This window comes from Mus caroli, unplaced genomic scaffold (assembly GCF_978045245.1).
Source record: "Mus caroli unplaced genomic scaffold, Mus_caroli_1 scaffold_10, whole genome shotgun sequence".
Classification (NCBI taxonomy): Eukaryota; Metazoa; Chordata; class Mammalia; order Rodentia; family Muridae; genus Mus; species Mus caroli.
Window position 1 is genome coordinate 19,799,861 of NW_028227265.1, and position 24,611 is coordinate 19,824,471.

At 44.8% G+C, this 24,611-nt stretch overlaps 2 protein-coding genes across 3 annotated transcripts in view; one reads left to right on the top strand and one right to left on the bottom strand.

The window, feature by feature from the left end:
* The first annotated feature begins 1,458 nt into the window (after positions 1–1,458).
* Ist1 (IST1 factor associated with ESCRT-III) lies at positions 1,459–24,210 on the top strand. The gene is made up of 10 exons (XM_085843594.1): positions 1,459–1,552; positions 11,240–11,342; positions 12,210–12,390; positions 12,797–12,884; positions 15,926–16,009; positions 16,444–16,554; positions 17,704–17,770; positions 18,521–18,613; positions 20,020–20,068; positions 22,904–24,210. Exons 2-8 carry the CDS (start codon positions 11,255–11,257, stop codon positions 18,565–18,567), a joined length of 666 nt encoding a protein of 221 aa, XP_085699720.1. The 5' UTR covers positions 1,459–1,552; positions 11,240–11,254; the 3' UTR covers positions 18,568–18,613; positions 20,020–20,068; positions 22,904–24,210.
* Positions 22,928–24,611, bottom strand: part of Pkd1l3 (polycystin 1 like 3, transient receptor potential channel interacting) — a 56,906-nt gene continuing 55,222 nt past the window's right edge. For both annotated transcript variants that reach the window (XM_085843586.1, XM_085843587.1), the window contains one exon: positions 22,928–23,079. In XM_085843586.1, coding sequence (XP_085699712.1) covers positions 22,953–23,079 — 127 coding nt within the window. In that variant the 3' untranslated portion in view covers positions 22,928–22,952. The remainder of the gene's footprint in view (positions 23,080–24,611) is intronic.

Consider the following 24,611-nt stretch of genomic DNA (forward strand, 5'->3'; position numbering starts at 1 on the left):
AGATTTTATACAAAATAACATCTGATATGTAGACCTTATGAAAAAAAAAAAAAGATTGGTTAGTTTGAAACTGTATGTAAACACATTCACACCTTCCGTTGGGTTGTCCCTAGGCACTTTAAATCTGAACAACCTGCCCTTTAAATGCTGTGATACTTTTCTATCATCGGAGCCAAACAACAGCCATCTTCAGGAATGTAGCTGTGCCCAAAGATCATCATATTTGAAGGAGGGGCCAAGAGGGTCTTGGAACCCTCACCTGGGTATGCCTGCAATGGATACCAGCTGTTGAACGTACTTCCGCCCTAATTGCGTGTAGCCTGGGGAGGGGCTAGAGTGTGGGCTGGAGAGCAGTAGGGAAGTGGGCTCCATCCATGCCGGGAAGCCTTCATTTCTACTGGATAAACTTTACAGTGCAAGCTTATTTGAAGGAGAGTGATTACTCACTTGCTTGTTAAGTGACTTGTCACCTATGGTCTGTAAATGAGCCCAATAAACTAATTTGTGCTTCAGGGGAAATTTTTCTATCATTGTACTTTGTTGTTGGGACTGTGTGTGTAGAAAGTGTTAGCCACAAATGTCATAATCTCATTGCAGAACTACAATTTTTCTATGCAAATATTTTGCTGGGGGAAAGATCTGAACATTTTATGGGAACCAAATATTGTTTATTCTAAGGTCCTAGTATCTTGGAGCTTTGAACAGCAGCACATGGTTACAAGCCAGTTATTTTCAATTCATGTAATCCTCCCAAAGTAACCCGCAGTCCTCGTTTTACCACTGACCCAAGACAAGCCACAGTTTTGGTCTTGATAGCTGTGGCCTCATAGCAGGGCCAAAAGTGAGAGAACAGGAAGACTCTTTCACGCTTTCAAGCCCAGAAAAGCCTCCTCTGAATACAGATACAAAATAAGAGCAAGTGAGAGTGGAGGCTGTGCGGAGAGTTCATTAGTGAAGGTGCGGGCGGACATCATACTCGGCATGGGAGAGGAAGGGAGGGCCAGTGCCGGTGGACAGAAGCCGAGAGGCGGTGGAGGAAAGTCGGCTCCACAGCGCTGAATCTCACCCAACCGCCCCTCCGAGGTCGGAGCCCCAGGACCGACCGACTGACCGACCGACCGGTGAGCTAGGTGGGGAAGCCAGCCTCCGCTCGGATCCGCGGGCGTTTGCGAGGCAGTCTGCAGCCGGTTTTTCCAGGGGCTGGAAGAATCTGGAACAAGGGTACCGGGCACAGACTCCAGGAAAAGCCGCCACCCGCCCCGCCGCGCCCCGGGGCAAATTGCAAGGCGCGCCCTTAGCAAATGACTCAACCCACTGCGTGACGTTAAGTGTCACAAGTCAGGTCCCACGCCTCCGCCGTGGGAAATAGTCCCCAGCTCCGCCCCGTGTTGTGTGCGCAGCCAATCCCTGCTAGGTAGGGCGTGGCTAACGCGGCCCCCTTGGATTCCTCCGCTCGAGTCCGCGGTGGGGAGGTCGAGGGCGTCGCCATTTTGGATGCCGAGCGGCTCCTCGGAAGTCGGCTTCTTCCGTTTTCACGTCCAGATCCCTCCAGGTGAGCGTGCCCTCCTTAGACCTAAGCATCTTTGTCTCCCTCTTCCATCTACGCCCCGCTTTTACGGAACCCCAGCGTTAGTCGGTAGGACCGTGAGCTCAAGCCTTCCGCGCCGTGTCAGCGGGGGAAGCCCTGGCAGTCCGGGTCAGGCCTGAGGTCGGGCTCGGGCCGTGGGAGGAGGTGGGACCGCCTAGACCCGTGCTGGCGTCGCTGTTGCCCTGGGCATGAGCCGGGCACTGAGGAGACACCCCTCTGCTGTGCCGTCCGGTCGGGACCCTGAGGGAGGCCTTGTCCCCACCGCCGCGGTTGCCGCGGGGTGAGTCAGACCAGGAGAGCCCGAGGTAGCACTCCTCTTCCGGGTCCTGGGGTCAGGCGTGGCCCTCAGGACCTTGAACTTGAGCTAGGATGCGGACCGGACCAGGGCTGCGGCCGACTGATGTCAGAGGGAGGCTACGGGGGCTTTCTGTGTTCAGTCTGATGTTGTTGAATGGCTCCCGGAGGAGATTGTCATTTCTTTTGTTGTGCCTTGGTGGTGTGTGTTCTGGTTTGTTTTGTTTGTTTTTTGTTCTTACGAGAACAAAACAGTATAATTCCTCCATCAAACAATCAACCTGTGTTTCATTGTTTCAGTCAGACTTTTCCGTATGCATGTCTTTTTCCAGCTTAGTAAAACGTTAGTCCGTACATTTGTTAACATCTCACACCCTTCAAGGTTTTTTGACCTTCGTGGGGGAACTTCACCTCATCCTTGTGTTTAAGTCACGCGGCTTTTTAACATTTTCACTTGATAAGAACACTGCTTTCTTCCCCAGATTACTTTCGTAGCCCTTCTCTTTTCTTCTTGTGCCTCTGGTTTTTAACAAGACCCGAGCCTCTAGAGTCCTTAAGTAGACTCCGGTCCACTTAATTTACGCTGTAATCGGGATCAGGCCCCAATTATATGTAACCTTTTGTGGTTTAAAGAGCCAACACTTCGCAAAACAAAGTGTAGTCTACGAAAATTATTTCAAGTGGAACCCTTAAATTACTGATAATGAGGTCAGACCTTTCCGTATGCATGTCTTTTTTTTTCTTTAAATATTTATTTTTATTTTATGTGTATGGTGTTTTGCCTAGACCCTTTATCTAGGGTCCCAGGCATATCTGCATCAATGAGTGTGCTTGGTGCCTGTGGAGTTCAAAGAGGGTTTCAGATCCCCTGGAACTAGAGTTATTGGGCCGTTGTGAGCCACTTTGGGGATGTTGAGAATTGAACCCAGGTCCTCTGCAAGTAAACATCCGATAGGCTAGGAGCTGGATTGAATGACGAGGAGGAAGGCTCATGTGGTGGCTAGGTATTTAGAGGCCCTTGTGGCCAAGCCTGGTGTGAGTTGATCCTTGGTACTTGCATGGTAGAAAGAGTACCCACAACTGTTCCACGCTTGTACTGTGGTCCTTGCAAATGCATATGCATACGTGTGTGCACGCGCGCGCGCACACACACACACACACACACACACACATACAAACACATCAAAGTTTGAAATTCCTTCTTCCTTAAGTTGCCACTCTCAACTGTTTGCTTCACAAACTCACTAATAGCCAGTACCACAGTTGTTATTTTTCTGATGTTCTGTCTGCTAGGTTGATGAATTACCAAAGGGGTATATTGAGGTTTCTAACTATAACGAGATTGTCGTATTTCTTTTTGCTGCATGTCAGCTTTTGTTTCATGTGTTTTGCATCTTTTCTCATGAGAGGCATTCAGAGTTACAGTTGTATTTTCTTGGTGAACTCAACTATTTAGATGGCGTGCTCTTCCTGTTAATAGTAATTAGTTGCTTCTTTTTTCATCTGGACACTATTGGGGCAGGTTTGTTGTGTAGTCTAGGCTGGGTTACACTCATGATCCTCCTGCCTGTGTCTCATGCTGGGAACCACCTATGCGCCAGTAGCCTTTTCTTTTATGTATATGCATGTTTTCCTGCATGTTCGTCCATATCACGTGTATGTATGGTGCCCTCATAGGCCAAAAAGAAGGCATCAGATTCCCATCTCATCCCCTGTGGGGGGGTGGAGTTAACTGCAGTTGTGAGCCACCTTGTAGGTGCAGGGAATACAGGGTCATGTGGAAGAGCAAGCAGCCTGTGAATGCTCTTGACTGACTGACGAGCCATCTTTTTACTGCCCCGGATCACCGTTCTTGACATCACCGGCTGGTTGTCGTTGTTGTTGTTGCTGCTGCTGCTGTTTTTAAGACAGAGTCTCATTATATAGCCTAGGCCGGTATAGAACTTGCTATGTAAACTGGACTGGCTTCAAAGTCAGACCTCCCCAGTCTCTGCTTCCCAACTACTGGTATTAAATTCCTTTGCCACCAGGTCTGGCTAATCATATGTCTTTTAATGGTATTTTTTCCACTCACATTAGTTATATAACTGGCTGTATATTTGGACAGCTTCTGCTTACCTTCTGTTTGGTCATTTTCTCACTGCTTTTACTGCTTTGCTTCCTCTGGTTACTTGGTCACTTGTAGTTTTCCAATGTGTTTTAAAGCAGAGATGGCTAAGGGGTGAAGTGGGCTGACTGCTTTTCCAAACCCCAGCTCTGGTTCCCAGCACCCACTTCTGCTATCTTCCCTGTAACTCTAGCTTCAAGGATCCCTGATGCCCTCTTATGGCCTTCTGAGGACTCCCACATGCTTGTGGATTAACAGACACACACATACACATGAATAAAAAGAAAAATCTTTAGGCACTGGAGAGGTGGCTCGGGCTAAGAGCACTGACTGCATTTCCAGAGGACCCTGATTCAATTCCCAGCACCCACATGGCAACTAATAGCAGTCTGTAACTCTAAGATCTGATACCCTCACACAGACATACATGCAGGCAAAACCTCAGTGCACATAACATAAAAGTAAGTAATTAAAAATATTACATATGTCTTTTAATGGTATTTTTGTGTACCATTATATGTGTACATATAATGTGTGTGTGTACAAGTGTGTATGTATGATATTGCTCTTGAAGTGATAGATGTGGCTATTTTTTAGAGATTGTTTTTCCACTTATGGTAGAGTATAGAAATGTTTGCATTATATAGGTTGTTTTACCTTCTTCCCCCTTAGGTAATGCTTATACTAAGTATTACACTTATGTGCATTGAAAATCCCATACAGTGTTATTCTAAACTGTCAAGTGTAACAGAGTTGAGAGAAACAGTCCATTACATGTATTGTTATATTTGTCATTTCTGCATCTTTATATGTGAAAGGGGTGGGTGGTGCTGTGCGTTCAGGTCAGAGGATAACTCTAGAATTGATTTTCTTTTTCTACCTTTTTGTGGGTTCTGGGGCATGAACCCAGATCACCAGGCTTGCCAGCAAACACTTTTACACTGAGCTATCTCATTGGCCTTTTCTTTAGCAGTTTTTTTTTTCCATTTCTTAATATATTTCTATTTTATGTGCATTGATGTTTTGTCTACATGTATGCGTGTGTGAGTGTCAGATCTTGGAGGTATAGACAGTTGTGAGGTGCCATGTGGGTTCCATGTGGGTGCTGGGAATTGAACCTGGATCCTCTGGGAAAAGAACAATCAGCGCTCTGAGCTGGACAGCCCCTCTTTAGCATTTCTTTTACAGCAGTTGTGCTGAAGACAGACTTCATTTTCCCTTGCGAGAGCATGTCTGGTTTAACCTTTAGTTCTGAGGGATGTTTTGATGGATGTAAGGTTTCTGGGTTGATGGTTCCTTTCTTTCAGTATTTTGAAATGACTTTGTTTTCTTATGGTCTCTATGATCTCAGGTAAAAGTTATAGATTGCCCCTCTTTTCTGCCTTTTGGGACCTTGGATGTGTTGCTAGACTGGCCTCACTCAGGTGATCCTCCCTACTCATCCCAAGTAGCTGGGCAGTAGGTTCATGCCACAGTATCTTTGATTATTTGAACAGATACACTGTAGGCAATAGGGAATATATTACTTATATCTTTTTTTTTCAGTTTTTAAAAAAATCTATCTATGGCTGGATATGGTGGTACCACCTTTATTCCCAGCATTTAGGGAGGCAGAGGCAGGTGGATCTCTTGAGTTCAAAGCTGGTCTGGTCTACAAATTGAGTTTCAACACAGCTAGGTAAACACAAGGAAACCCTATCTCAGGAAAAAAAAAATATATATATCTCTGTCTGATTTTGGGTTCGGCAATTTGATTATGAAAGGATGAGGTATAAGTCTGTAGGTTTGTTGTTTGGAGTTTTTCAAGTCCTTGTGTTTATATGTGTTTAGGGGAATTTCTAGCTAATATTTTTTTCAAGTAGTTTTTGTTTGTTTGTTTGTTTGTTTTTGCATAGTATAAAGGTCAAATCTAGGGCATCTTGCAAATGTTTTAGCATCGAGCCCTTCTAGAATTTGATACACACAGGCTCCTCTGTTGTTTTGACAATATTTGAGGCTTTGTTAATTAAAATATTTTTGAGGCTATAATTTAATTATATCCCCCCTTTCTTTCCTCTAAGTCCTCCTGTATGCCCTTCCCTGACGCTCTTCAAATGAATGAGCTCCTTTTTTCATACTTTGTTGTCCCCAACCTCTGTTTTCTCTGTGTAACCCTGGCTGTCTTGGAATTCATTCTGTAGACCAGGCTAGCATCAAACTCAGAGATCTGACTGCCTCTGCCTCCAAAGTGCTAGGATTAAAGGCGTGCGCCACCACTGCCTGGTGCACTTTGTTCATTTTTATTTGTGTGTGTTTATGGGTTTAGTGTACATTCACATGTATGTGCAGGCATGTGCATCTGTGTTCTTGCATGGAGTCCTGAAGTGGGTGTTTGGTGTCGTCCTAGCACATTGTCTTGCACATTGAGGCAAGGTGTCTCTGAACCTGGGATTCAGATTTTCTTGGTGAGGCTGGAAGCCAGCAAGCTTCAGTGAGCCTGGCTGCACTCATTTCAGTGCTAGGATCACTGGCGTATACTGGGTGTCTGTACATGCATACATACATGCATGCTGGAACGAGAACTTCCATGCTCATGATTGTACAAGCACTGAGCTGTCTCCAATTATGCTTTTGTTCATTTTTATGAGATTTTTTTTTATAATGTCTTTATTGATCATTTGGGAATTTCACATCATGTACCCAGTCTTAGTTAAGAGTTTTACAGCTGTGAACAGACACCATGGCCAAGGCAATCTTATAAGGACGACATTCAATTGGAGCTGGCTTACAGGTTCAGAGGGTTTAAAGCCAATGCCAACAGTGACACACCTAATCCAACAAGGCACACCTTTTAACAGTTGCCACTCCGTGGGCCAAGCATATACAAACCCATCACGTACCCCATCACACTCTCTTCTCAGTCCTCCCATGTCTGCCCCCACTCTTGTGACGCCCCTGGTGGCGCACACCTTTAATCCCAGCACTTGGGAGGCAGAGGCAGGCAGATTTCTGAGTTCGAGGCTAGCCTGGTCTACAGAGTAGTTCCAGGATATCCAGGACTACACAGAGAAACCCTGTCTTGAAAAAACAAAAACAAACCAAAAAAAGGGGAAATATTAAAAATGATTACATCAAGTTCCCATGCTTGAGCCAGCTACTCTCTGCCCTGGCATTGGTCTCACCGCCTCTGGCTCTAGTCTACCCCAGCAGTGACGGTTGTCTCTGGAGCCTCTAGTTCCTTCTCAGCCATCAATTCCTTGTGGTCGGCAGTCACAATTCCCCTCAACCCAGCAAATCAAAACTCCAGAAGCTTATAATTAATCAGTCAGATATGTATATTGACAAATTCTCAATTCATAAGATGCCCACACAATAAATCAGAGCCAATTAATTGATAATGGTATGTTGCCCACCTGGATTAGACAAGTTACCCCAATTATTTTGTCCCTATTTATTATATCTACCTGTGGCTGTTTAAAGCCACACTGCATCTGAATCATCCTGTCCTGCTTCCTTCCCCTCTCCCTGCTCCCTGTCTCTGCAACTCTTAGCCCCACCCCCCTTCTCCTCGACCCCAGCTGCTGGAAGCCCTCAGCTGTGGAGATACACTTCAGCATCTTTATCACAAGTTTTTTTTTTTTCTTTCTTTCTTTTTTTAAGATTTATTTATTTTATTTATATGCGTACACTGTAGCTGTCTTCAGATACACCAGAAGAGGGCATCAGATCCATTTCAGATGGTTGTGAGCTACCATGTGGTTGTTGGGAATTGAACTCAGGACCTCAGGAAGTCCTCTAAACCACTGAGCCATCTCTAGCACTCCCCTTATCACAATTTTTAAGGGAGGTCTTAGATGGTTTCTTGTCTAGGCTATTTATTTTATTTATTTATCTATTTTTATTTTTTATTTTTTTGATTGGGAGGGGTTGTCACCAATTTTTTTAAATTAATAGTTCTTTTACTCCCCCATCCTGTGCTCCCAGTCCCCCCTCCATCATCCCTCCCACCCCTGCCCCGGTGCTTCAGTTTTTTGAGACAGTCTCGTTTTATATATAGCCTTGACTGTCCTGGAACTTGCTCTTGGCCATGGAGCCCTCTTCAGTCCATTTTTTCTAACTAGTCTATTGCTAGGGCTTGTTATGTATAGAAGGCATTCGATACATACTTGTTGTAGAGGCTCTTTGAACATGTAGAGCCCAGAGGTGAACCTCCAGTGTTGACCTCAGGAGTTGTCAACCTTGTTTTTTGAGACAGGCTCTTAAGTGAAAACCTGGAGCTCACATCGTAAGCTAGGCTGGCTGGCTACTCTGAGCCCCAAGGATCTGCCTGTCTCTGCCTGCCCAACCTTCTATGTAGTTGCTGGGGATTGAACTCAGGTTGTAAGATCTGAGCAGCAAGTACTTTGCCAACTACACAGTCTCTGCAGTACCCCCACTGTGCCCCAATTTTTTTTTTTCTTTTTAAAATAACATTCTGTCATTATATCCTAACCTCAGGCAGTTTCCCCTCCCTCCACTCTTCCCAGTCCCTCCCCCACTTCCCTCTCCCCTAGATCAATTCCTCTGTTTCCCTTAAAAACAAAATAGTAGTAGGCCTTCCAGTGGTGTCCGCCACACATGGCCTAAACGAGATACAGTGACCGGCCACAAACCCTCATGTCATGGCTGGACATGGCAACCCAGTAGGAGAAAAGGGTCCCAAGCATAGGCAACAGAGTCAGACAGCCCTCGTTGTTGCAAGTCCCACAAGAACACCAGGCTATACAACCATAAGGTATATGCAGAGGACCTAGCTCAGACCCACACAGGGTCCATGTTTGCCATTTCCTATTCTCTGAGCTCCTGTGAGACCCGCTTAGTTTATTCTGTGGGCTATGTTCTTGTGGTGTCCTTGACCTCTGGCTTCTACAGTCCATCCTCACCCTCTTCTGTGGGCACATTCCGGTTTCCGTGTACATGTGATCTGAGCTCTATTATAGTTTATAGTGCAGTAAAGGAGTCATGATATGGATTGTTTACCTAGGATTTGGTTTCAGGTGAATTTAGGTTTTAGTTTTGTGTGTCTCCCTATATTGCCCAGGCTGGAACTATTAGACTCAAGGAATCTCACCCCCTTTTTCTTCAGGGTTTAGAGGTATAGATGCCATGCCTGGCTTGTGTTTAAGGTTTAGTCTCAGTTCTACCCACTGTTGCTGGTTGACTTGGTGCATGTTACTAGAAAGTGAAGTATAATAGTTGTTAATGCTTGTCTTTCTTCCTACTTCCAATTTATCTCTGTTATGAGTGCCTGAGAATATTGATACCGTTTGGCTGTATGGACGCATATCCTGCTAACGTATTGGCATTAGAGTGTTCTGCGAGAGTAAACTCTCAGAAAGCTGCTTGTTTTCTGCAACCTGGGATTTTACACACACACCTCCTTGTGCTTGGGAGGTTTTTGGTTTGAGATTGGCATCTTGACACGTGTCCACTTGTACTACCACACACGGTGCCGATTCTTCCTTATAAGTGTCTGCGTTGTCTTTAGGATGCACCTTCCTTAGGCTTTGCCAGCTGGAGGACCTTCTATTGTGGTTGTCCTAAGAATTTGGGTCATTTCTTTACAATGGGTTTCTCAGGCTGGTTGAGGTTTGGGGCAGATATTGTAAGGCCACTGTCTTGTTCATTCTTGTATGTTTAGTGGTATCCTAGGTATCTGCCCACAAGTTGCCGACAGTCTCCTCTCCAGTTGTGACAACGCACAGTTTCCAGTCACTCCCAATTGAGAGACTCTAGGATTAAAGGTTTGCTTTTTCAAGCACTGTGATAGCTTTCTGGATTTTAATTATTTTTTTCTTTAGTAGATTTCCTTGTGAGAATCGGAGGCTGTACTTTCCTAATGCCCAGTATCTAGCCAGGCTCTGACACATAATCAATAAATTCTTGTTGAATCGATGCATCGTATTTTAGCATAATGAATCAGAGATACTTTCTGACTCTGGATAGAAGTTACCCAGTGTAGTAAAGGTTTCTGGGGGCCATTTCATAAAAGAAAGTATTCTGTTATCTTCCAACAGTGCTTTTTATACAAGCAAAGGCTTGTACTGTCTGTCGGTTGTCTTTTTCTTGCTTAATCTGTCAGATTTAGCTTCTGCTTGGATATTGTGTTGCTTTAAAGTTTTGAGTCCAGAAATAAAATTGAGAGAAATAGAAATTATACTGTCATGAGACAGAATATATATACAGTGATCAATGCACAGTATGCGTCCTGACGTCTTGTGTTTCCGTTAACTGTAATGGCTACGTGGTGCAATTTTTGGTAAATAGTACTTTGTCTTAGAACTTCACAAAGCAGGTTCTTGCTTTCCTGCTCCTATATAATCCTTTGTGTCTAAGTACATGCTAATGACAGACTTTCTCAAAGACTCAGATTTAATAACAATATTTGAGAAATTAACATGAGGAGATTTTGAGTTTGGTTCTAACTTTGGCAATCTTTTTAAAAAGATCATCATTTTTGAAAGATTTTTTAAAACATTTATTTATTTATTTATTTATTTATTTATTTAATGTGAGTAAGCTGTTGCTTTCTTCAGACATCCCAGAAGAGGGCGTCAGATCCCATTACAGATGATTGTGAGTCACCATGTGGTTGCTGGGAATTGAACTTAGGACCTCTGGGAGTCAGTGCTCTTAACCACTGAGCCATCTCTACAGCCCAACTTTTTTTGTTTGTTTGTTTGTTTGTTTGTTTGTTTGTTTATTTTTTAATGGACTACTTCCTGCCTTATTTTTTGTTGTTTTGTTTTTTGAGACAGTCTGTCTCCGTAGCAATGGCTGTCCCGGAACTATTGTATAGACCATGCTGGCTTCAAACTCACAAGAGAACTGCCTGCCTCTGCTTCCTAAGCACTGGGACTAAAGGAGTGCACTGCCGGAGATGCTTGGCCTCCTTGTCTTTTTAATCACCCTCCTCCCATGGCCACTACCTACATACATTCTTTTAGATTTCATATCTACTTGTTCCTGTGCACTCAGTTCTTTGAACAGTGGTAAAATATATGTAAACAAGATGTTTAGATCATGGCGTTGATTTAGAAAAAGGCTAGGGGCTGAAGGGGTAGCTCAGTGGGTAGAGATGTGCTCAGCATGTACACCGCCCTGTACTCAATCCCCAACACCAAAAAGACAAAAGGAAAGAGGCCACTCTGGCCTATGTTACTAGCTTGCTTCTAAGTCGTGCTAGTTCCTGAACTAATTTGGACTCTTCATCGTACTGCTACTTTTTCCAGGAGCAGCAGGACAACATGCTGGGCTCTGGGTTCAAAGCTGAGCGCTTACGAGTCAATTTGAGATTAGTTATAAATCGTCTTAAACTGTTGGAGAAAAAAAAAAGTGAGTACCATTACTGTACCAACCTCAACCCCCCACCCCCACCCCCTGTCTTTTATGGGCGTCCAGCATCCCAAGCTGGGTCTCTCAGGCTAGTGCTGTGGAGTTTCTCAGAGCTGTGTGGTTAGGATACATGTCTGCCTCTTGTATATAGTTACACTGAGACACTTGGTTGCAGAGAAAGGGACATGATGTTGACTCCGCTGTTCTTCTGTGCTCTGCACAAATGGGTTTCACATCCATGCATTCAGGTGAATGCTGGTCAGAAATATTCAGAGAAAAAAAAAACACATTATAAGAACCATTTATGTAGCATTTCTGTAATTCAGTATAAGTAATCTAAATGTGGTTAAAAGTACACAAGAGGCTGAGCATAGATGACCTGCACATTTTTTTTGCCATTTTCTATGTCTTAGGCGCTCACACCTCCTTATTGTGGTGCACATAGGTATCCTGGAGCCGGTGGCTCCTGAGTTGACAGTGCCAGCCAGTGTACAGTCTTTTTTAAGATTTATTTATTATTATATCTAAGTACACTGTAGCTGTCTTCAGACACACCAGAAGAGGGCGTCAGATCTCATTATGGATGGTTGTGAGGCACCATGTGGTTGCTGGGATTTGAACTCAGGACCTTGGGAAGAGCAGTTGGTGCTCTTAACCATTGCGCCATCTCTCCAGCCCCAGTGTACAGTCTTCTCTGTACAGGATGGCAAATTCTAGAGCAGTAATGAGGGGAGTAGATGTGCTAAGGGGCTGTGAGGTAGGCTGCTGTAGATCACAGCAGCCGTCTTCTCCAGTGGGTGGAGGTCTGCCTACTGGCCAGGCCCAGTGCACTACCGCTGTGTGACTGGAGTGGGGTTTGTGTCCCAGCCGAACTGGCTCAGAAGGCAAGGAAGGAGATTGCTGACTACCTGGCCGCCGGAAAGGATGAGCGAGCACGCATCCGGGTGGAGCACATAATCCGGGAGGACTACCTTGTGGAGGCCATGGAGATCCTGGAGCTGTACTGTGACCTGCTGCTGGCGCGCTTTGGCCTTATCCAGTCTATGAAGTAAGATATCTCGCCTCAGAGGCTAAACATATCTGGAATTTGAGGCTGCAGTAATAGTTTCTCAGTCTGTGTGGATCTGCAGCAGGCTAACACTGAGAGGTTCTTTCACAGTCCCAAGGATCTTTTGCCTGTTAGTGAAAAGAAAGCAGACCCTGAAGTCCAGTGTCCCAGGTCTGAGTCTCGCTTGGGTCAGCTTGTCTGAGATTTGTGCGCTTGGGCGTGTCACTTAGTTTTAGTTTCTCCACAAGCAAAATAGGGAAATGAAATTGCTAGAATGCCAGTTACCAGAAGCCAGTGTAATTGTGAAATAACTGTGGATGTCATCTGATATGTGACGTGACAACTCTTATGGCTTTTGTTGGTTTGTTTTAAAGGGTGTTAAATGACATATTTTTTTCTTCACTAGGGAGCTAGATTCTGGTCTAGCTGAATCCGTGTCTACACTGATTTGGGCTGCACCTCGGCTTCAGTCAGAAGTGGCTGAGTTGAAAATAGTGAGTATAAGCAATTTCCGTAATGTCGGTAGGTTTTGTTATAGACAAAGTCTCACTGTGTCACTGGCCAGTCTCGCAGGCCTGGAACTTATATCCAAACCTAGAACTCCCAGAATTCTCCTCTTCTCTGCCTCTGAGTGCTGGAATGAAAGGAAATGCCATCATGCCCAGCCTGTGGAGGTTTTTGGTATCATAATTAAAGTCTGTTTATTGAGCTGGGTATCTTGTACACAAGCTTCTGGCTGTGTTAATCAGTTACTACTCTCCACATCTTCATAGCGTAGAAGAATTTTGAGAATTTGAACAACTTTTTCTAGAGGGCTAAATTTATGTGCTAAAGGTTGTTGCCTGTCTTAGTAAGGATTTCTATTGCTGCCATAAAACATCATGACTAAGAAGCAGGTTGGGGAGGAAAGGGCTTATTCAGCTTACACTGCCATGTTGTGGTTCATCATTAAAGGAAGTCAGGGCAGGAACTCAAGCAGGGCAGGAACCTGGAAGCAGGAATTGATGCAGAGGGTGTGGAGGGAAGCTGCCTACTTGATTGCTTTCCCTGGCTTGCTCAGCTCGCCTTTTTATAGAACCCAGGACCAGCAGCCCAGGGATGGCACCACTCACAATGCCCTCCCCTCCCTTGAGGAAACTGAGAAAATGCCTTACAGTTGGATCTCATGGCAGTATTTTCTCAGCTGAAGCTCCATTCTCTCTGATGACTCCAGCTTGTGTCAAGTTGACACACAAAACCAGCCAGTACAGTACCTTAAGTTAGTTTTTGGTTGGCTGTAGTAGTCTGTGCATAGTCCCTGTGCTTTGTAGGTTGAGGCAGGAGCATGAGTAAAGGCCAGCCGGACTTCATCCCATGACCTTTCTCAGAAGGGACAGGAGGTTGGGGAGGGACAGGGGGAAAAACATATATTTGACACGTATCCATTTATCCATTTTGCTTTCTGTCATCTTGTTTTTGGGGGTCAAAACCTAGGCCCTCACACACTGAGCAGGTATCTATTACTGAACTGCATCCATCTCCACAACATTTTTGTTGTTGTTTCTAAGCTCTTTATGTGTATGAGTGTTTGCCTGCCTGCATGTATGTATGCCTGGTTTCTGCAGAGGCTACAAGAGTTCCAGGTTCCTAGAACTGGAATTAAAGGCTGCCATAGCAATGCTATTTTTCTCTTCTTTTCTTTTCTCTTCTTCTTTTCCTTTTCCTTTTTCTTTCTTTCTTTCTTTTTTTCTTTTGAGATAGGGAGTCTTAGGGTTTCTATTGCCGTGAAGAGACAACATGACCATGGCAACTCATAAAAGAAAACATTTAATTTGGGGCTGGCTTACAGTTTCAGAGGTTTAGTTCATTATTGTCATGGTGGGAAACGTGGCAGCGTGCAGGCAGACATGATGATGGAGAGGCAGCTGAGAGGTCCACATCTTTGTCCGTAGGCAGTGGAAGGGACTGTGCACCATACTGGGTTTACCATGAGCATGTGAGACCTCCGATCCCTCCCCAAGGGACATACTTCCCCTAGCAAGGCCACACCCCACGTACCTCCTAATAGTGCACTCCTTATAAGCCTGTGAGGACCAGTTACATTCATCTGCCACACAGCAGATGTCTCAGAACCCAGAGTGGTTTTGAATTTGTTATGTAGTTATTAAAAGGAATCTTGAGCTCTATAAGTGCTAGTGTGACAGGCCTTACTGTGGGCAGCTCACAATTTACAGTTCTTACACAATTGTAAGCCATAAAATTAAAACATTTTAAGGTAACAAATCTAGGTTAGGGCAACTCCTTGCTTTAAAAGTCCTGAAGTAGCTTTCTTTCTGTGGTTCTCATGTTCTAGATCTCCATGATGTTGCATGTGGCTCCCATGGAACTCGTTTCGTTTCAGTTGTTGCTAAATGCCTTAGGCTCTGCTCCAGACTCACTTTGTTTTGGCTTTGTGAACTGGCTGCGTTTTAGCCCCAGGAAACCTTAACATGTTTTCCTATAACGATTTTCTATCTTGTTGAACTAACTTGTTTTGTTTCTTACTATGCAGCCCTGGCTGGTCTCAAACTTGTAGGGGTCCTCCTGCCTCTGCCTCTAATTAGGGGTTACAGATATATATGCTACTGTACCCAGCTCTTTGCTTAGTTTTCTTCTGACAATCTTCTAAATATTGACAAAGCATTGGTTTCTTCATAGGCAGCCTCCCCTCCCTCTTCTGCTCAGGTCTGATTTGCATGTCATACCTTCCTTTAGTCACATTTATCCTAGCTGGAGGTGGGCCTTTGCTGGGTTATTAGTACTATATTAGTACTATATTAATATGATTTTGCATATAGATTATAAGGCTCCTTAGGAATAGTGTCTTGTTTTTGTTTTTCAAGACAGGGTTTCTCTGTATAGCTCTGGCTGTCTTGGAACTCCCTTTGTAGACCAGGCTGCATTCAAACTCAGGGAAATCTGCCTGCCTCTGCCACCTAGTGCTGGCATTAAAGGCGTGCACCACCACTGCTTGGCTGAATAGTGTTGCTTTTGTTCATCATCATATTACTGATTTTGGAGGGTGGGAGCATGTAGCCCTGTCTAGCCTTGAACTGATCTCTTGCTTCTACCTCCCTAGTTAATGGGATTATAAGTGTATGCCACGTGTTCAGCTCGCATTTGTACTTTCAGTATTTATCATGCTTTATGAGAGTGTTTGGAGTAAGGTTGCTGCTTTCTGGGTAAATGGAAAATAATGTTTACCAAGGTTTTATAGTCATTGTGTTTTGTTTTTACTGGACATAGTGTACCATGCCTTTAATCCCAGCACTGAGAGGGCAGAGGCAGGTGGATCTCTTGAGTCCAAGGCCAGCCTGGTCTACAGAGTGAGTTACATGACAGCCTGGGCCACACAGAGAAACCCTGTGTCAAGAAACAAGACAAACAGACAAAAACAGTAGATATTGGTTTCTTATTTTTAAATCTAGTAATACAGATATGTTTAATGTTGATAGGAGAAATTGTGAAGCTGTTAATGAGAGTGGTTTCTGTTAATAGTTTTTCTTTTTCTTTGTAGGTTGCCGATCAGCTCTGTGCCAAATACAGCAAGGAATATGGCAAGTTGTGCAGGACCAACCAGATCGGGACTGTGAATGACAGGGTAATGGACCTGATTAATAGGGCCCAGGGACAGGTAGTTTGGTTACCAGCGGGCGTTTGAGTTGCACAGGTGCATGGTTGAGGTAGCTGGGATATATTTTGTAGTGAAGGCAGAGGATACCTGTGTGGCCTGCAGTGCAGTCTGGAGCCCGACTGGTGAGCTGTTCTCTTTTCCTTCCGCTGTGAGTTAGGAAGGCAGGAGGAAAGTGGAAAGAAGGGTTGGCGGAATGAAGGGGGAGGGCATTAGTGCTGAGAACCTGTCTCATAACTAGAGAGCGAGGAGAGCATGCATCCTGTAATGTGCCTTTGACTGGGAACTAGTTCATCTTTATTCTTATCTTCCTCAGTGTTACCAGGAAAATGAGAGAAACGAAGAAGCAGGTCGGGACTAGGCTGGTTGTATGGCTGCTTCTTAACACCAATCTTTTGTCACAGCTAATGCACAAACTGAGCGTAGAAGCCCCACCCAAAATCCTAGTGGAGAGATACCTGATTGAAATTGCCAAGAATTACAATGTGCCCTACGAACCTGACTCTGTGGTCATGGTGAGTTTATGCTGAGCACGGAGGGAAATGAGACTACGTAGGACTTCTGGGGAACAGGGAGTCATTATTTATACTAGCTGAAGTGGTACATGTAAGCCTTTGGTACCTTCTTGTATAACAATAAATATGACTGCAAATCTCACAGGTCATTTAAAGCATGATATTGAGCAAATGGAGGCAGCCTGAGAATGCACAACCTTGACAGAAATGTTAAAGCATGGTATTTCTGCCTTTGAGTGAGCTTGAAGCCGAGAAGCCCTTGTATGTGGCAGTCCCCCAGGATCTACACAGTTCAGTTAGTGTGCTGTGTTCCAGGAGTGGGTAGAAAGCTGAGTGTGGATAAACATGTACAACAAAGTCTCTGTCTTGACTCTAATAATGAATCAGCAAATGAAGTTAGTAGGGTATGGTAGAGGTTGATACACTAACCAACCTCCAGCACAGGACACACCCAGAAGGCAACATTTCCCCAGCTCTCAGGAGTATTAAATGTGTGCATGTTCTTTAGAGCTGGCTCTCTGCTGGATGAAGTGTTCTTTTCTGGAACATTTTCTTCCTGAATCTCCTAGGGCAGGGACTTTAAAAAAAATTTTTTTTTTAAGATTTATTTATTATATATGAGTACACTGTAGCAGTCTTCAGATGCCCCAGAGGGCATCAGATCTCATTACAGATGGTTGTGAGCCACCATGTGTTTGCTGGGATTTGAACTCAGGACCTCTGGAAGTGCAATCAGTGCTCTTAACCACTGAGCCATCTGTCCAGCCCTGGGGCAAGGACTTTTAAACTCTATACTCTGCCCCCTTCCCTCCCTTGGAGACCTTCATCTCCCTTGCTTTCCCTTGCTTTCCCCTTGCTTCCTGGGGACTTGTCTGAGGCTGTGGTGCAGCATTGCGGTGTAGTGTTCTCCCTCTAATGCCTTCACTTTCCCTAGAGCTGTTGATGGCGTGACCATTATTATGAAAGAAAAGCAATATCAGATTAGCAGAAAAGTAGTTAATTGCATTAACTAGGGATTAGAGGATCAGTTCAAGGCTAGCCTGGGCTATCTGAGACCAAAGTAAATAGCTTTTATGCTTGTATGTGTATCCCTAGACTTCTAGAGAACCTAGCCATGGCCTTGGGTTAATAAATGCCTCCTTTTCTTAGGCAGAAGCTCCTGTTGGGGTGGAGACAGATCTTATTGATGTTGGATTTACGGACGATGTGAAGAAAGGTGGTCCTGGAAGAGGAGGAGGGGGCGGGTTCACAGCCCCTGTTGGGGGACCTGATGGGATTGTGCCCATGCCCATGCCTATGCCCATGCCATCTCCAAATGCTCCCTTCGCATACCCACTGCCAAAGGGACCAGTAAGTATGTGTGTATAAAGAAAGTGTGCACGTAAGCTTTAGAAAATGTTGCAGAAGAGACCAGATGGGCTCTGGACACACTGAGAAGTTGTAGGTTGCCAGGAATACAGAATAATAACAACACTTGTATTAGCTGAGTAGTCGAACAAGTGTATTGAGGAACAATATCAGAGCCAGAAAAGTTCTTGGCTTTAGCTGCAAGAACCGAAGTAAAAAAAAAAAAAGATCTATAGCTAGTACTAAGAAAACCAGTTTAGGGAAGGTTATTAAACAGCTGGGAACCTGTGCAGTAATGTTTTTTGTTTGTTTCCTGAAAACAAGAGCTTTCCTTCATTACCAGGCTGAAGAGCCTTTGTTGCTAGGATGCTGGTTTTATAGTAGGTCATTGGTAGCAGTCAAGTTTTTTCCCCTTGAGGCAGACATTAAAGAACTTGATGTGATAACTGAAGAAGAACCTTTGTAGATCTTTACGCGTGTAGTCTTTGTGAGGCGTGATCCCTTTGAGGATCTTGAATGTGTACATATGCACACAATGTACACACATCTCTTCCCAGCCCATCTAGAAGTTGCAGACCGGGAGGCAGGCAGGGTTTTTGACACTGCTTTTCTTTTGCAGTCGGATTTCAGTGGATTGCCAGTCGGGACTTACCAGGCCTTTCCTAACATTCACCCACCTCAGATACCAGCAACTCCCCCATCCTATGAATCTGTAAGTGCCTGAGCCTTTTGGTAAACGGCAGGAGAGTGAATCCCATGAAGAGAGCAAAATAATGACAACAGGGAAGGCAAACTTTTGATCAACTTAGTATGGGTTTGGTCTTGCTTCTGGATTCTTTGTTGCTTTCATCCCGCCCTGGAGATGGGGGTGCTGTTGGTGGCGTTTGTGGTGGGCATGCTGTGTCAGCACTGAGGCCAGGGAGCAGGAAGGAGCTGCACTAAGGAAGTGATTAAATGCTCTCATGGGCATGGTGGCACATGCCTGCAGTCTCAGCGCTTTGAAGGATCAGGAGTTCAAGTCAGCCTGGACTACATGAGCCCATCTAAAACAGTAAAGGGAAGTAGTGTGCCTCTAGAGAGAGCACTTCATGTAGGTACATTTGTCTTATTAAACCAGTCTGAGAATTACACTGAGCTGCTGTAATTTGACACTATATTTATTAGAGCACCAGGCTTTTTGTCTTTTAAGTCCACAACATTCATGCCAAAGGAGAGTAATGGGGTATTTGACTTAACCAAGTGTCCACAGTTAGTTATTTTTGGCCTATAGCATTTAGTCCACATTTTATTCTTGTAGTTAAAACTTAAAATAGAGCAAACCTGTGGCAGTTTGGGAGCTAAAGTAGATAGATCACCAACAAGACTTTGTTTCAGAGTGAAAAGCAAACCAAAACCCACAGTAGTAGTTGAGCGGTGGGGTGCGTGTCTGTTGTGTGGGAGGCCCTAGGCACAGCTCCCAGTGCTTTCATACATTTTCATAAACGGCTCATGTGGTAAAGATGCCTTGAACTGTGTCTCTGCTTCAGAATTACTTGCTTTCTGTGAGTCTTGCGTATACATACATGACTCATACATACATACATGCCTTCAGAGCTGTTTCCAGCTCATGGTTTGCTTAGAAAACAAGTTGGTGTGGGATGTGCTCTGTAAATGACTCACTAGGAAGCTCTCCCAGATCCTGAGCTTGCTTCTCATTCTTCCCGTTGGTTTCCATCTCTAGTTGATGTGTTTTCTCCTGGAACTGAGTCTTTTCTCAAGCTTTAGCATTCCATGTATCAAAACACTGTTTGTGGAATGAGGTGGATCTTCAGTCCTTGAGGCCTTGGTTCTGGTAGATTTCCTAGTTTGCTTTGCCTGGAAGCTGAAAAGTGTCACAGTGTGGTAAGACTTTTCTTTCTTTGCTTAGCAGGTCAGAGGTTGGTGTGGTGTCTTAAGTGGTTCGGAGAAGCATGGAGAGTCTAGGAGGCATTTTCCTAGGAGCAAATTCTGTTGCTTTTGGTGGATAGCTTAGCTTTTGATGGATAGCTTAGCTTTTGGAAAACAAGGAGCTGCTGTTAGTGCTTTGTCTAGAGATGTCATTCATTGTTTTTCTCTTTGGTAACAATCTTTGTTTTGCAGGTTGATGACATTAATGGTGATAAAACTGTTTCTTCTGCACAGATTGTTGGTGAGTGTGTTTCAGAAAGCTTCATAGTGCTGCATCCTCTTAGTCTCTTACAGTTTCTCTCTCCAGGGCCATGGCGTTCAACCCATGATCCATAGCCTCTTTTCAACTATGTGTTGAACAAAGAACTCAGAACTTCTTGCTTTCTTCAGCCCCAATTTTTTAGTTCTCTATTATTTTTTGTATTTATATGTATGTGGGTTTATACACACGAGTGCAGGTCCCCATGGAGGCTGGGCCTCCTGGGGCTGCAGTGATGGGTGGTTTGTTTTTGAGACAGGTTTTCTCTGTGTAGCCCTGGCTGACCTCCAACTCAGAGATCCACCTGCCTCTGCCCCCTGGGATTAAAGGCGTGTGCCACCATGCTGAGCTTGACAAGTGGGTTTTTTTTTTTTTTTTTTTTTTAAATTATATGTAAGTACACTGTAGCTGTCTTCAGACACACCAGAAGAGGGCATCAGATCTCCTTATAGATGGTTATGAACCACCATGGGGCTGCTGGGAATTGAACTCAGGACCTCCGGAAGAGCATTTGACGTTCTTAACGGTTGAACCATCTCTTCAGCCACCCCACCCCACCCCACCCCACCCCTTTCTATGTCTGTGTCTACACACCATGTGCATTCAGTGCCCTTGGAGACCAGAAGAGGGCATTGGATCCTCCAGAGCTCGAGATAGACTGCTGTGAGTGACCATGTGTGTCTTGGGGATTAAACCCCGTGTCCTCTGGAAGAGCTTTTTAACCACTGAGCCTCTACTTGAGCCCCCACCCTCCATCCTGGCTCCCCAGTTGATTTTTGAAGTGAGGTATTAAAGAAGGGTGTGTTAGGTTTCTACTGTGTGATAAAACAAAGGGTTTATTTTGCTTACTTTTTTTTTTTTTTTGGTTTTAGTTTTGGTTTTTCGAGACAGGATTTCTCTGTATAGCCTTGGCTGGCCTCGAACTCAGAAATCCACCTGCCTCTGCCTCCCAAGTGTTACTCAGAAATCCACCTGTCTCTGCCTCCCAAGTGTTGGGATTAAAGGCATGCACCACCATGCCTGGCTTGCTTACATTTCTTTGTCACACAGTCGGGGCAGGAATCTGGAGGCAGAATCTAGAGGTGAATGAGTACCTGCTTAAACTCCTAGATTTGTAAAACTTTTTATTGATCCTTTGAATTTCACATCATGCATCCCAATATACTTATCTCTGTCCCTGTACCTACCCTTCACCCTTGCAAGTGCCCCCCCCCCCAATCTTGTAGAAGCTGTAGTGTCACAGTGAGTCCCACAGAAAACCCTTTTGTCCATACTTCTTGGCAATGAGTCATTGGTCTGGTACAAGGCCTTTGGCTTCTGCTACTCAATCAATACTGGATCCTCACTGGGATTCTTCTTAGATATCTTGTTGTTGCCCTGTGTCATGGAGGCCCTGTAGGTTTGGATCTGTAGAACTGCCCCTTACATGCCCCAGCAGGTGGCAGATGGGGTAGATGTTAGATTGGGCCAACTCAAAGCCCTGGCTGGTAGTGAGTTGGTCAGTCAGCCAGCTGCACCACCAGGGTGAGCTCTCTAGAGCTGCCCTGACTAGCCAAGTCCCATTGGCAAGAGGTGGAACCAGCTCTCCCACTCTCATGCCCTTGGGGCTGGCTCACCTGTGCCCATGCCAGCAGGGCCAGCTCTATTTTTCAGCCTGGTTTCCTGTACCACTCAGGACCTTTGTAGGGGAGGCATGGCTTCCAGTGAGCTGGGCCTCTGATGTTAATTCGGTGGCAGCATTTTCTCAATTGAGATTCCCCTTTCCCAAATGATTCTACTTTGTATCCAGATGACATAAAACTAACCAGCACAGAGGACAAAATAGGCACAAACAATAAGAGTGAATTTTCATAAAGCAGGCCATGTTTTTGTAGTTATTCAGTAAGTTAGAAAATGAAGTGCTGGACTGGAGAGCACTGGCTGTTTTTCCAGAGGACTGAGGTTCAATTCCCAGCACCCATGTGGCACCTCACAACTGTCTATAGCAACAGCTCTGGGAGACTCAACACTTTCATAGACATACATGCAGGAAAAACACCAGTGCACATAAATTAAAAAAAAGAAAGTACTACTAACACCCCAGAAAACATATCTGAAATTAGAGCAGTTGGGTGTGGGGGGTGCTGAGGCCGTAAACTCAGTGTAGGGGACTTGCCCAGCATTGCAAGTCCCTGGATTTGATCTCCAGTATTGAAAGAAAAGGAGGAGGAAGGAAAGCCAGTGGAAGAACCGCATCCAGACTAGACTGTTCCTCTTACATCAGGTAGTACCAGTCTGGTTTTGTTTTTTCTCTTTTCTTTTCTTTTCTTTTTTTTCTTTTCTTTTCTTTTCTTTTCTTTTCTTTTCTTTTCTTTTCTTTTCTTTTCTTTTCTTTTCTTTTCTTTTCTTTTCTTTTCTTTTCTCTTTTTTCTAGACAGGGTTTCTCTGTGTAGCCCTGGCTGTCCTGGAACTCACTTTGTAGACCAGGCTGGCCTCGAACTCAGAAATCCACCTGCCTCTGCCTCCCGAGTGCTGGGATTAAAGGCGTGCGCTACCACACCGTGGGCCTCCTTATCCACTTGCTTCTACCTCCCTAGTGCTGGCATTTACCACTGTGTGCAGTTGTATGCAGTGCTGAGGATCAAACTAAGCTTTGTGTATGCTGGGCAAACACTCTGAGCTATACCCCTGGCCTCCCCTGCATTTTAATTCATTCATTTATTTATTTAGTCCTCTGCCAAAAGGGATTGTGGGGTGTTTGGTACTGGTTTTGTCACAGAAGGCTGAGTCATTCCTCTGCCACTTGTAAGATTGTGCTCTTTGACCTGATTTAATTAGGACCCAAGCCAGAAGCTCCTGCAAAGCCCCCTTCCAGACCCGTGGATAACTACAACACCTTTGTACTGCCAGAGTTGCCATCGGTGCCAGACACACTCCCAACTGCCTCTGCTGGAGCCAGTACCTCAGCATCAGAAGACATAGACTTTGATGATCTTTCCCGGAGATTTGAGGAACTGAAAAAGAAAACATAGGTCTCTTAAACCAGACAGCAGCCACATTCTGGAAGTTGATAGTGAACAGTTCATGTAACAGTGACTCTCCATGAAATTCCGTTTTCTCTGTTAACCGTCACTGAGCACTCTTCCTCCTCGGGGCTCTCTGCTGCTCTACCAATTGTGTTGCTTTCCACTTCTTCAGTGATCCTGAGAGACTAACAGCTGGAGACTCTGGCTGGAGCAGTTGGCTCCTATTGGCTGTGTTTGCCTGTTTGTCTTCCTGTCACATGGATCCTTGGTTCTTTCCCGGTCATTCCATTCCCAGGGAGTGAGAAGTATTGTAGGTAGAGTTGCCAAAGATGGCTGGACCATGGAAGAGAGTACCCTATGAAGGGTTTCAACCTTGACTAATAAATACTTCCCTCTGCATGGGGGTGATCGTAGAGAGAATCAAGGCTACCATGTGTTTTCTCATGAGTTAGAAGATGGCTCAGGAAGCCACTGTCACGGTTCCTGGAGGCTGGGCCCTCTCATTGACATGTACACTACTCCTCGCTGCAGGGCACTGTTCCACCTGGATCCAGTTGCAAAGTTTGTTTGGAAAAGTTCTCTTAGTTTTACTGGATTCTCAGGGAGCCCTCTGTGGCCTTTTCCTTTATTTTGAGTGCTGTTTCCTTTTTAGGAAAGAACAGCACTGTGGAAATTTGCTTTTCCCCATAGCATGTTAGGAAGGAAGTGCAGGTCGTTATCTAAGCTAGCGTGGGCTTCCAGTTGCCTTAATAGAAGTACTCAAGTCTCTTGGGTAGAGATCTGGAAGCCTACAGGAGAGGAGGGGTACTTGTTTTCATTGGAAAACTTTTATGATTAAGGGAATCTTTACAAAATGGTATCTTAAGTTTTAGTGCCATGTAGCTGTAGTTTGCTGCTTTCCTGGGTGGATGAAACTCTTTATTATGGTAACTTTTGTGCTGCTTTGCCCCTAGCCAAGGCTCTCCTTCCCCAAGAGGTTAGCTTTGGCATTGGAAGATGAGATTTTTGCTTACCTGTAATATTTCTGTACATACCTGTTTCCAGCAACTTCAGTGTCAATGTTTTTGATTTATTTGTATCTCATCGCTCTAGCTGCTAATAAAGACCCCATGTCCTGCTTTCTCGAGTGTTGGTCAAATGAATGAATTTGGATTTTAGTGGACAGTAGTTACCCAGGTGAGCCACCGTCAGTGTACAAGGCAGATCCAGCCTTCACTTTCCTCTCACCACTGCAGGTGTCAGGGGCTGTTGGCGGCTCATTTCCATCCTCTGATTGGAGCTCAGATGGCATCAATGAATTTGCGCTGCTGCTACTTTTAGTAAGCTCACCCTTTGGGCATGAGTGGTGGCATTCTGTTATCTGCTGGTTGGCAGTGGAGCTGGTTGGTGCCGTGTTCTTAGGGTATCATCCTTAATACTCTGCTGATGCCCAGCAGCAAGAATATGGAAACGAGTGGACTTTGATTCTCCACCAACGCAAAGTGTGATCATAGAGTGAAAGGTAAGCTATGCTGGGCAGT

What these genes read in the sequence shown, in the direction of transcription:
- Ist1 (XM_085843594.1), top strand. Translation starts at nt 11,255, where the DNA reads ATGCTGGGCTCTGGGTTCAAAGCTGAGCGCTTACGAGTCAATTTGAGA. An exon ending in ACTGTTGGAGAAAAAAAAAA is followed by an intron (nt 11,343 to 12,209) that starts GTGAGTACCATT and finishes TTTGTGTCCCAG; the next exon opens with CCGAACTGGCTCAGAAGGCA. An exon ending in TCGGGACTGTGAATGACAGG is followed by an intron (nt 16,010 to 16,443) that starts GTAATGGACCTG and finishes CTTTTGTCACAG; the next exon opens with CTAATGCACAAACTGAGCGT.